General features: G+C 34.6%; 1 protein-coding gene across 1 annotated transcript; it reads left to right on the forward strand.

The window, feature by feature from the left end:
- The first annotated feature begins 1,393 nt into the window (after positions 1-1,393).
- Positions 1,394-1,957, forward strand: LOC137709928 (protein LURP-one-related 3-like). Its single transcript, XM_068448909.1, has one exon. The coding sequence runs from the start codon at positions 1,406-1,408 to the stop codon at positions 1,955-1,957; it is 552 nt and encodes a 183-aa protein (XP_068305010.1). The 5' UTR covers positions 1,394-1,405.
- Positions 1,958-13,057: the final 11,100 nt, after the last annotated feature.

The following is a 13,057-nucleotide window of genomic DNA, read 5'->3' on the forward strand; positions in this document are numbered from 1 at the left end:
AAACAAATCATATAATCCATGGTTAATTTGGAAGACAAAATATTATATGATTTTTAAGTTGATTAAGAAATTGATACAAGTACACTAATGCGTCAAGTTCTTGTTAGCTAGCTTTTTTCTTCTTTTTCAATAGAAATCCTTTTGTTAGCTGGCCAATTAGTATGTCATCAGCACGCTCCGATCGAATAATTGAAGTCTCCTTTGTTTCTTTATTATTTCCTTATTGTGTGTATATATATGCCTCATAATATACTCGTGAAAGCCTAGAAATGTCAGAAAGTGTCGAAAGATAAGATCAGTATATCGACTTGATTGAAATACTTTATATATAATAGCCCTTATGCACGCGTTCAAGAACGTGCATAAATTTTTTTTTTGAATCACGTCGTATTACGTGTGAAATACACGTTTTAAATGTATTATTATGCACGTGTGAAATATCTTTTTTTATAATCAGCACTACACGCCTCTTAAGATATTTCAAACGTGTTTAAAAATAGAGAAAATAATATTTAATAAACAACTGATTGAATCACATTATTGCTAGTCTATTGTCAGGTACTAATTTATTTTTTTATTTTTTAAAACACTATACAAAAAGAATTAATTATTAAAAAACACTGTTTATATGACGAAAATACCTCTGCATTATTTGGTTCATTATTTTGAATTGTTTTTGAACATTTTTTGTTTGGGGGGCATTTTTGTCCTAAAATTTTTGGTGAAGCAATGACCCCAAAATGGCATCCTGGCTTTATATATATGAAGCCTTTAAGGGAATGAATTCTTATTTTTTTTTGTAAAAGTAGGAATTAGTTGTTGGGTTCACACTACATCGAACTTTAACAATCCGAACTGTTTATTTTTCAAGTTGCACTTCATAGATCATCCTTGCAATTGGAAACTAGTTGTTGGGCCCATACTAATTGGCTAGCTAAAAACAATGTTCATTAATTTTTTCGAACTCAATTAAATGCCTTATATATTTCCGATTTGACTAACATTTTACAAGGATGATCTATGAGATGCAACATAAAAAATAGACAGTTTGGATTGTTAAAGTTCGGTATGGGCCTCATAACCAATCCCTATATATATATGTCTAATAATAGACCGTGTATTATACAATTTTTATAATTTTTTGCACAAATGCGTATATGAAAAACGTGGAGTTTTGGAAGACTAATTAAACTAAATTCAAAACATTTTATATTGGTCCTAGTACGTCTCTTTGAGAGAGTATAAATTACTAACTTGACTCTGTAGTAGTCTCATGAAACACAAGCATCTCTAATCTCTTCCTCAAATATCAAACAAAAAACTTCTCCCTTCTCACAGCTCTCAAATGGCGAAGGTTCATTCTCTAAATATTACACACCCTACTACATGTTCTAGTAACGAGTATATGACTTCAAAGAGGGAAACGTTCACTATATGGATGAAATCGCTTGTGATGCAAGGAAACGGGTGCACTGCCTTTGATGAAAATGGCGAAATCGTTTATCGTATAGATAACTACGACAACAAACACAGAAACGAAGTTTATCTCATGGATCTCCGTGGCAAACTTCTTTTTTCTCTATATGAGAAGAAAATGAGCGTTTTTCCAAGTTGGAATGGCTATCAAAGCAATGATATTGGTGCCAAGAAGCCAATTTTTCAAGTGAGAAAAAGTTGTAGAATAAATCTTGGAAATAAAGATTGTTCTTATAAAGTAACCATGGGATCTGATAGCAATTGCTACAGGTTAGAGGGTTTGAATGGTAAATCATCATCATTAGCTTTCAGAATAAGAGACAGCAATGGAGGAGTTGTGGCAGAGGCAAAGAGAAAGCAGTCAAGTTCAGGTGTAGTTTTTGGAGATGATGTGCTTACTTTGGTGGTGGAGCCTCATGTTGATCACTCCTTCATCATGGCTCTGGTCACTGTTTATGGCTTAATTAGACATCAAATATGATTTTTAGAGCTGTCTCAGATACATATAGTTGTAGAAAATATATAGTAGAGTAGCATAGCGAAATAAATTTGGTTTTTTTGTGAGAATTCAACATATATATATATATATATATGGATTCACCTAACTTTTCTTGTAATTAACTTTCAGTCACGGTGATTAATTACCACTGTTCTAAAAATCCTTACCTAGCGCTGTCTAGGCCCTATTCAGGCCCGCCTAGACACCTGCCTAGGCTGCAACTCACTTAGATAGAAAATATATAACTTTCATTTTGCATTTTATTGTTTCCAATAAATTGTAAGACCATAAAATAAAATGTTGACCACTACTTGGTTTTGCCAATTGGCGGAGATCCGATCGTTGGATCATAATGAAACATTAGGACGTGGTTCTAGGAACATAATGTGAATCTTTGGAAGTAGCGGATCGGAAATCTGTGATGCAGATCTTCCAAATTGAATTACGTAGGGATGTGTTTTATGTAAATTATGTATTCTATCGGTAGGAACTATGAGACGTGATTTGATAATTGTTCTAGGCGACATTGGTTCGTGATGTCTCGATATGCGTGCTAAGGAGTCGTAGCACAGACCTCAGGTGAGTGGGTCTTTTTCTTTCTATCGTGTGTGTGTGTGTGTGTATATTATATTATATATATATATATGATTGATAATTCCACAAACGTTTATAAATTGATTATTGCTTATGATTACTGTGAATGCTTTGAAGTACTAATGTGAACTACGAATGGCTTGATCCCTGTTTAGGGTACGTAGGCAATCTAACAAGACGTTAGATGCAGCCATACAAGAAGTGAGATTAAATAATTGAGACAATAGCCTTATTTAGGGAATTGAGTAATGTGAAGGACATTGGTGGAAAATGTGAGATTTAACCTTATGATTTGGTGGTTAAATGTTGGTCATAAATCAATGTGTGAAAAATCAAGAATTTGAAGTAAGGAAACGTAAGTAATGATAGTTAATTGAAATAGTATCTAGTTAGGTTTATCACCGATAATTATTCCCGAAAATAATTAGTTCGGGAGTAGGGCGTTATGGCTTATGCTTTTTTATGCCATATTATATATATATATGTGTGTGTGTGTGTGTGTGTGTGTGTGTGTGTGTGTGTGTAATTGAAAATGCGATGTCATGGTTGAGTATTAGATTGCATCATGGTATATCCATATGTATATTACCTGCACATAATTATTGTGAACGCTTTGAAGTGCAAAGGTGAACGCAGGATACCCAGGTAAGTTTAGGTGAGTTTATGGTATTAGTTGAAATGATGGAGTTATGGCATGACTACATGTATGTTTTAGGAAACTCCAACCTTTTAGTACAAGTTGCAATGATAGGCAACTCCGACACTGTCGTACAGGTTGCCCATGAGTCATATATGTTACAATAGATATAGTTAGAGCTCATAAACCTGCACCCCGGTATTAGTGGTCCCTCCCGTGGCCAGGGCACAGTCCTTCATGTGATATTCATCTCCCACACCTTACGCTCACCTTGGATCTAAGGTAGGTGCACAGTCCTATCGTACAGACCACTATAGGTGGTTCCAACTTGCAGGTGACCCGCGATTATTCGCACAATCTTCACATGATCATAGCACTAAGCATACTTATTTACACACAATCCTGTTGCACAGACCACTAAAGGTGGTTCCAACCCGTGTGCAGGGATATGTGATGAGCTATGGGTTCAGTTGTATAAGCCACAAGAGGTGGATCCGGTTGACATATTACTTTTCATGGATAAGTTGTAAGGTCACTATAGGTGACTCCGACTTATGTGCTAGCATTGATTGATGAGATATAGATAAGTTGTACAGGTCACTATAGGTGACTTCGACTTATGTGCTAGTAGTGATTAATGAGATATAGATAAGTCGTACAGGTCACTATGGGTGACTCTGACTTATGTGCTAGCATTGGTTGATGAGATATGGGTGCAGTCGTACAGGTCACCATAGGTGATTCCAGCTTATGTGCTAGTATGAGTTATTAAGCACATGATTACTTATATTGCTAATGAGATGCTGAGTAGTGGTATACTTCTGGACTATTAGTATACATTTGATTTCATACTTCTACGTAGCATGATTTTCTGGAAACCATACAGGTTTTACGGTGAGGGGTTACTACCTTTGATAATTAAAATGATTTTGAAAATCTTTGTTTGCCCATTCACACTTTCTATTTTGCACTCCTTCAGGTTCTAGTAGCAAAGTTCCGTATCGACGAGGACTTGTGGCACTTCCAGTTCAGGTGGCTCCTTATGATGGTATAATTATTATCTTACCTCACTGTACTTTTCTTATGCTCTGTATCACGTGTGAAATGAGTCCATACCCGCTCACCGCGCACTTTTGTATATAGGCACTTTTAGTTTTAAATTTATTCACATTTTACACATTATCACATTCTATGGCTTTATCACCTTCCAGTAGAGGTGGGCACTTGGAACCGAAAACCGAAACTGAAACACGAATCAAATCGGACCCCACCGAACGGTTTGGTTTTGCGGTTTTGAAACGGTTGTGGTTTCAAAACCAAACCGCAACAAAGAAAACGGTTTGGTTTCGGTTTTGGATTTTCAAAACCGCACCACACCAAAACCGAAACTGAAACCGCGCCATATATTTTGAATGTTATTTTTAACTTTTAATTAGTTCAACTTCAACTACACTATTTGAGTCACCATATTCATCTATCTTTCTTTGTCTCTCAAAACTCATTTTCATCTTTTAAAGTATCAATTTAAGTTCTAAATTATTAATTTCTTTAGGCAATGCCTTGTGTGCTTGCCTAAATGTAACAAAAACGTCGGATGTATCATGATAATTGGAGTTCAACAAATTTGGTATTTATTAGAAGAAAAACCTCTGATCATTGATGAAGCCAAATAACTGTATAAAAAACACTTTGCAACAAAATTCCAGAGTCACGATAGAGGTACTCTCATAGGATTTTTGTTCCTCAGAAGCATGGCTTGAGTTATGTAATTAAATTAGCAGAGTCACAGATAGAGACCACTTCTCAGGAATTAGCAGAGTCACAGATAGAGACCACTTCACAGTTGGAGGCTTCCCAATTATCCCATGGCTTGAAATTGTCCACTGTTTTCAATATCACCTGCTTCTCTTTGGATGTAGAGAAATAGAAGTATTTTTAATGGCAGATTGTAACTACTAGTTGTGATGTTATGTTGCGTGGGCTTGTATGCATGTATCATTACTAGTGTTCGGCATTTTCAATGTGAATCCTTACTACCATTCTTTCAATCATTTGTGCTGCTATGTGTGTGGTATACATTGCGCTATCTGAAACCTGCTTTATTAGAATAGTTTCTTCTAGTGGAAAATGAGGATTTAAGAATGCTGAACGGAAAAGGGTTTATGCAATTTTTTGCTGCAGTTTTGATGCAATTTTTCTGCAGTTTTTTTTTTCGCAGTTTTGCAGCTGTTCTTGGCTGCACTTTTGCTGCATTGTTGTTGCTGTTTTTGCTGCATGTTCATTAACTAATATATGAGGAAAATAAGACCGTTTTATGCGTAAATAGGTGTATATTTTAAATTGTACACTTTTTTCTTAAAAATCAAACCGAAACCGTTTGAAACCGCACTGCACCGAACTAAACGGTTTGGTTTCATTTCGGTTTTGCCTTCAAAACCGCACCGAACTGCACCGCAAAAAGTTTCGGTTTCGGTTGCGGTTTCACTCGAAACAGCACACCTAGATGTCTCAGACTTCATTGTAAATTTTTAGATCAATGAACTTCTGGTTCATGACAGTATGTGCTTCAATTGTCTTTATGTATGTATAATACAATCCACTCAATAAATCACACAACTTCTCCAATGTATGCTTCTGGGTATCATTGGAGGTAATGCATAGATATTCCACATTTTCTGCACTTTTCGTTTCAATGTGGTATCTATTTAAATGTATGTCTTTAAAATCCAACAAATTTTGAGTAGATTGAGTAGCGTACAATGCAATTTGTATGGACAATATTGTTCCATTTGGTAACATGATATGGGCTTTTCTTGAGCCTTCAATTACATCTGATTGGCCTGATATTATTGTTACCTTTACTTTTATAAGCATCAAGCTTGAGAAATATTTTTGATCTCGAAGTATTGTATGCATGGTTGCGCTGTCTGCAAGACAAATATCTCCGCCATTACTCTTGTTTTGAGAATAACCATAGTTTTTATACATGCTCTCTAAGTAAGGGAATCACAGTTAAAAACAATTTATTCATAATAAAAGGAAATTGAAATGTCATTTTTATTGAATTGAAATGCGAGCTTTAAACTACAAGTTCAGGTAATAAGAGTACATCAAACAGAAATGATTCAATCGGACCGATACACTTCATTCCCACTTTCCACAATGAAGTTTGAGACAACTATGTCGGCCAGCACAGCTCGATTCGGAGTTCTAGTGGACATTCCAGATCGGGGTGTGTCATAAATAAACACACATTATATGTTTGCTCCCCATATTTTCATTATGTTCCTATACTTTATAATATTTTTGTCATTTTATTTTCTAGTTTATGATGAAATTATATATATTTTAAGTATAAATAGACACTTATTTACACGAAATACAATAGATTTACTTAAATCCGTCTAGTCCACCTAGGCACCCATCTAGACTCTGCTTAGCCGCCCATCTAGGCTCCATCTAGCCGTTTAGACGCTAGGCCCCAGTCTATCACTCGACTAGCTTCAAGCGTCTTTTAAAACATTGTTAATTACTCATTCTTGATGGTCAATTAGTTAATTATCTGCCCAAAAAGATAGAGTCCTGCGTACAAGAAAAGGTCACAAATTAAACCAAGTAACATTGCGAAAGCATAATGATAGTACGGTCGGGATATCCACTTCATGTTCTTAATTATGGCTACGATTAGAATAAATAAATCTTAACTTCCGAGAAAAGAAAAGAATAAAACCTCAATCTTAACTTCGTTCATAGCGTCTGAGTGGTTGACACATTTCTATAATACTCTTTCCACAAATCCATCTATTAACACATGCAGCCAACAACGAATTTTAATTAAAACCTGGCTTGTGATGTTAATTAGTTGGTTTAACAAAAGAAATGGATTTACCATTTAGTGTAGTTAATGCAAGCACGTGAGGAAGGGTGAGAAAATAGATTAGGAAAATTCCATAATGAAAGGAACAAAATAATGGCGCAACAACCACGGAATTATTTTCGACATCAGGAAAAGATTATCTACGGATCTCTTTTACCAAATTCATCAAATTCATTAATTTGGATTTTTGAAATTTAATTTAAAGGCTACAAACAGAATTCTTCTTTAAAAGTTATAATAATTTTAACCGTGAGATCAAATTTCAAGTGTTCGAATTATTGAATTGGATCGTTTTGGTGGGAGAGATCTAGAGAGGATCTCTTCCCAAAGTCAACATAAGGATAATGATAACTACAAAAGAAACAAATTAATAAAAGTTGATTACATCATTAACTTTGAGAGCTCGCCAGACATTGCATGAATGAAAGCTCCCCATTATCTTGCGGCCGCGTGTCTTATTAAATTTTGAGAAATAAAGAGTTAAACTGAAAGGTGACGGAGAGTACTGTTAAAATATAAGTTGATAGAAAATTCATAGAAAGTCCTACTTTTAAAGAGTCTTCATAGCATTTTTGTTAGGATAATGTTAGGGAAACTAAATTTTTAGACAAATTTTGCAAACCATATAACATAGTGATTAATGATTGAATTATTACATAAATGTTGGTTAATTTATTTATTTCTTATTGTTAACACATTACATGAATTACAAATTGGGTCTAAGAATTTAATATACCTAACATTACTCTTCTCCTTAATCTTGGTTTGCTTTAAAGAACCTTCAATCATGTACGTGATCATGTCTTAAGGTTATCTCCAACTCAATGGTGGGAAATCCTAAAATTTAGTTCCTTATTTTTAATTATTCATCTATACGTATGATGTTAGTGATTTTTTTCCTCCAACGGTAAGAAACCTATTCATCTATACGTATGAGGTTACTGACATTTTGATGAAAAGAAAAATTCAAGTTCGAAAACTCAATTTTTTGCAGTGAAATGAAAAAATTGAAATTTTATTTTTATTTTTTATGGATTACTAAACAAATGGATGGATATTTATAGAGTTTCGGAAGAGTTTGGCATTGGATCTAATTTGAAATAATTAATAATATTATTTTGACCGTTGCACTTAAATTTGAGCTGCTAGATCTTTTTTATTATCATTAATTAAACTGAATTTTAATCGTTGAATTTAAAAGGGGATGTAGAGCTAGGCTTGCCACACTGGATCATAAGCAAGAGTGTCGACAACTATTGGATGACAATGGCTCGCCAATCTCAATGGTAGAAATTGGGCTTGCTGTGAGCATGCCCGCATCTGAGCTGCTAGATCTTTTTTATTATCATTAATTAAACTGAATTTTAATCGTTGAATTTAAAAGGGGATGTAGAGCTAGGCTTGCCACACTGGATCATAAGCAAGAGTGTCGACAACTATTGGATGACAATGGCTCGCCAATCTCAAAGGTAGAAAGTGGACTTGCTGTGAGCATGCCCGCATCGAATCCCCCGGTCATGTTGCTCTTGTCACGGGGGACCGCCACTCTCCCCCTTGACGTGTTGTTTCAGGCCCTCCTCCCACTTCACTTCTTATCCATCTAGGGTGGAAGCAAGACCCATACACCCACAGCCAAATCAAATTTATCTTTTTCCCACCCTAAACTACATCATTTGTAGATGATTTGGACTCAAAATATGAAATTTTTTCCCACCCTTTTGGAGACAGCCTAAGCGCGTAAAGGTCAAATCTATCATTCATTTTTCTCTCTCTCTCTAACTAGAAATGAGTTGATGATGACCATTTTTTTTATGGATAATTTAGAATACTAATATTTTGTGTGGAATTAAGTTAGTTGTCTTCCACAGTAATTCAGCCTATTTATTGTTAAATATATCAGTACTGCCACATCACTACTATTGACAGTTTGCCATATCACTGATGACAATTAAGGAAGTTAAGGAGTGCCACATCATTTGTCAAATTAGTTAGTTGTTAGAAGTTTGTTAACATTGCTAACTTGCACGCTAAGCTACTCTAAGCTATATAGCTTGTATTGATTCAATCATTGTACTATCTTGACAATTCTAAGTAATATCAGAAGCTCAAATTCTCTCAACTCTTTCATTCTTTTCTTCTTCGCACTTTTCATACTTTTCTGCAATTCCTCCATTGCCGCATACTATGATGTATGTTATCATGGTATCTTCGCCTACGGTTTCGATTTTTGGAGCAATTCTTTCAGTTGTGCTACGATTGTTATGAAGAAAGTTTTAGTCTTGAAGTTTTTTTGGGTTCTTGCGATTGAAGTAGATGGATTTCAGAGTTTGACGGTTGAAGTGGTAATTCGAAGTTCTTGTGATTGAAGTTTTTTTGGGGTTCTTGTGGTCAAACTTGACAGAAAATTAGGTGTTTTCTTATGCACTCCTGTTATTTGATTGTTTGTGGTAGAGAGATATAATTGTCTGAAATACATGTTATTTGAAAAAGGCTGATAACCATGCTTTAATTGAGTGATTAATGAAGCATGAAAGCCAATAGCCATTAGTTATTTTGAGTAGAGTTTTCTATTGAGTTCCCACAAGAAAAGGCCGAAGCCAGTAGTGTGTTGATTGAGTTTTAATAATATATGAAGTTGGATTGACTGTGAAGCTTTTCAAGTGTGATTTTTTGTATAAGCTTATTCCTTTTTCTTAGTAATTAGAACTTGGACAATTTGGAAATAGATTGAAGGCTTGAGCCTTATGGTTGTGTGGATTAGGCTTGATGATTACACTATAATATTAATATTAATTAATCAAGACAAGGGCCTTGGGCCTTGGGGCACTTGGGGCCAAGGAATTAAAATTAATCTAATCAATTAGTTTTAATTTCGAATTAAGTTTTTAATTAAATTAATTAAAAACGTTTTGATTAATAGACACAACTCTTTGGAAAGAGTTGTATCTTTTTGGAAAAAGCTGTATAGCTTCAGATACATCCAAAAGGTGTTTGAAGAGGTATGAAAGAGCCTATATAGTTGGAGTCCTCATTTCCATCGATCTTTATCTTTTCTTCTTCCTCCTTATCTTCCGTACAAACTTTCCAAAGAGTAAACACACAAAGCAATTCACTAGAGTTCTATAATCCAGTGCGGGTTGTAGAATTAGGTAGTTGTATCCTGGTCGAGCAGACGTTGTAGAACCACAAGCACACGAGTGGGACGGAAATACTGTTCAAAGGACATAGCGTTTGCGCTAGCCTCTACCTTCAATTCATTCAAGTTAGTATCAAATTAATTTTTGTAATTATTGTGTTATTGCATTATGTATTGCAAGTATTTATAAATAATAAAGTATAAGTATTTTAGTTTTGTACATCTGTTATTTTATTGTTTCTAAATTGTTCTCCAACAAGGTATGTATTTGTCTTAGTTGTTAGAGTCAATCAACTTAAAATTGAGTTTCATACTGCACAGAAAGGAACAGATTCTGTAGACAAGTATTTGTTAAAGTTGAAGGGAATTATGGATTAACTGATTGCTGCAGGAGAGAAAATTACAGATAATGATCTTGTTATTACTGCTTTACCTAGATTGCCTTCAGAATTTGAGATGATTAAAACTGTAATTCTTACTAGAGAAACACCAATATCAATGAAGGATTTCAGGGCTCAGCTTCTAAATGTTGAGGGTAATATTGAATCAAGGGTTACTAATCTGTCTAATTCTATGATAGCCATGTATGTTAGGGTTATTCATCAAGTTCACAGAGATCTCAAGGAGAATATGAGCAAGGAGAGAGTTCCAATTCATAGGGGGAAGGTCAAGGAGGAAATGGTTTTAATGAAGGTTCAGGCTATGGAGGAAATAACAACAACAGAAGATATTTTAACAACAACAAAATGTTTTATGGAGGAAAAAAAACTCAAGGTCATATTCTAATTTTAGGAACAGATCCAATTCCTTCACTAATAATTGAAAAAGTCTTCAAAATGGGAGTTCTCAAAATTCCTTTTCTAGAAATGAAGGCAAACACGGAAATACATGGAATGGCAATACAATTACAAGGCCGCAGTGTCTCCTAAGTGTTAGATTTGTTCAAGAAGTGGTCACACACCACCAAACTATTTTTATAGACCTTACAACACTCAAAATTCTGGTGGTTTCTTGGTCTGTCAAATCTGTGGAAAAAGAAGTCACATAGCTTTGGAATGCTTTCATGGAAACAACTTTTCATATCAAGGAACTGCACCTCCTACATCTCTTGTTGTTTCTGGTATGGGTGCTCAAGGATCAAATGATGCAAATGGAGATTCAAATGTGCATGGTTTTTCAAATGCAGATACTTGGGCATCAAATCTCGATGTTCTGAGTCAAATTACTCCTTATAATGGTGATGCCAAAATCACTATTAGTAATGGACAAGCTTTGCATGTTAAAAATATTGGTTCATCTCTTAGTAAAATTCCTCAAAGTTCATTAATTCTTCATAATGTTTTACATGTGTCAAGAATCACTATGAATCTGCTATTTGTCAAGAAATTATATAGAGACAATTGTTGGTTTGGTTGTAATGCTCTGATATTTTTCATACAGGACAAGACAACTCAAATGATTTTGTACCAAGGAAATAGTGATGACGGGGAGCTGTTCATGATACCAATTATTGTGTTTTTGAAGTTTGGTGCTACAAAGCTAGGCAAGTGTGCTGCATTTTTTTTGGAAAGAAGATTAAAACTGCAGTTTGGCATAAAAGGTTGAGTCATGAATCAGAAGAAGTTTTCAGTATAGTGTTGAATAATAATGAGTTGTCAAGTAGTATAAATCCCTGTCCATCTTTGTATACTACTTGTATTCAAGGCAAGATAAGTAGGCTGCCTTTTCATGTAAAATAAGATAGGTTTAGTGTTGTCTTTTGAGAAAATACACACAGATGTGTAGGGTCCTTCACCAATGAAATATGTAGAAGGTTATAGATACAACATCAACTTTGTTGATGATTGTTTTAGGTTTTTATGGATTTTTCCACTAGTGAATAAATCAGATGCTTTCTTAATTTTTACCAAGTTCCATGCATTTGTTGTGAATCGGTTCAATGTGTCAATCAAATACTTACAGTCTAATGGTGAAGGATAGTATATGAGTATTATGTTAAGAGATTTTATGCAAGGGAAATTATACATCATATTTCATGTCCTCACACTCCTCAGCAAAATGGAATTACCAAGAATGAACGCAGACATGTAGTTGAAATAGCTATCAGTTTTATATCAGATGCATAACTACTTTCTGCTTTTCTAGTATCATGCTTGTTCCCATGCAATTTTTCTAATAAACAGGATGCCATGTAAAAGCTTAAACATGAAGTCTCCATATCAGATTGTTTTTCAAAACATTCTTGACATTAAGAATCTCACGGTTTTTTGTACTGCAGTATATCCATTACTAAGACCATTTAATCACAATAAGCTGGAACCAAGATCAACTCAGTGTGTCTTTCTGGGTTTTGCACTTGGTAATAAAGGAGTAATATGTTGTGACATTAAGACCAGGAAATTCATTTTGTCTAAACATGTGATTCGTGATGAAGACATATATCTATTCAAGCAAGTTTCAACACAGAAGAATTTTACTACAATATTCCAAGTATCAGATCTCCTATTTTTGTACAAACGCATAATGGCTCTCAAGAAATTAATTCAATGTCAATAAAAACTGGTGATATTGGTTCAAGTCATAGTATTCACAGTTTTCATGAAAATGATAGACATGAGGATTCTATTAACAGTTCTAGTATTTTGAGTAACAAAAGTGGGAATAAGGTAATAGTCAGTGACTGGGATATGAGTTCAAATGCTAGGACTTTTATACATGATGCATCAGCTTCTTTACATCATCATTCCCCATCACATCATCACTCTAGTACATCATCAATGTTGCCTGACCGCTCAAAGTCACAACTTGAGGTATATCTTCCAAACTTATCTTTACCTC

This window comes from Pyrus communis, chromosome 12 (genome assembly GCF_963583255.1).
Source record: "Pyrus communis chromosome 12, drPyrComm1.1, whole genome shotgun sequence".
Taxonomy (NCBI): domain Eukaryota; kingdom Viridiplantae; phylum Streptophyta; class Magnoliopsida; order Rosales; family Rosaceae; genus Pyrus; species Pyrus communis.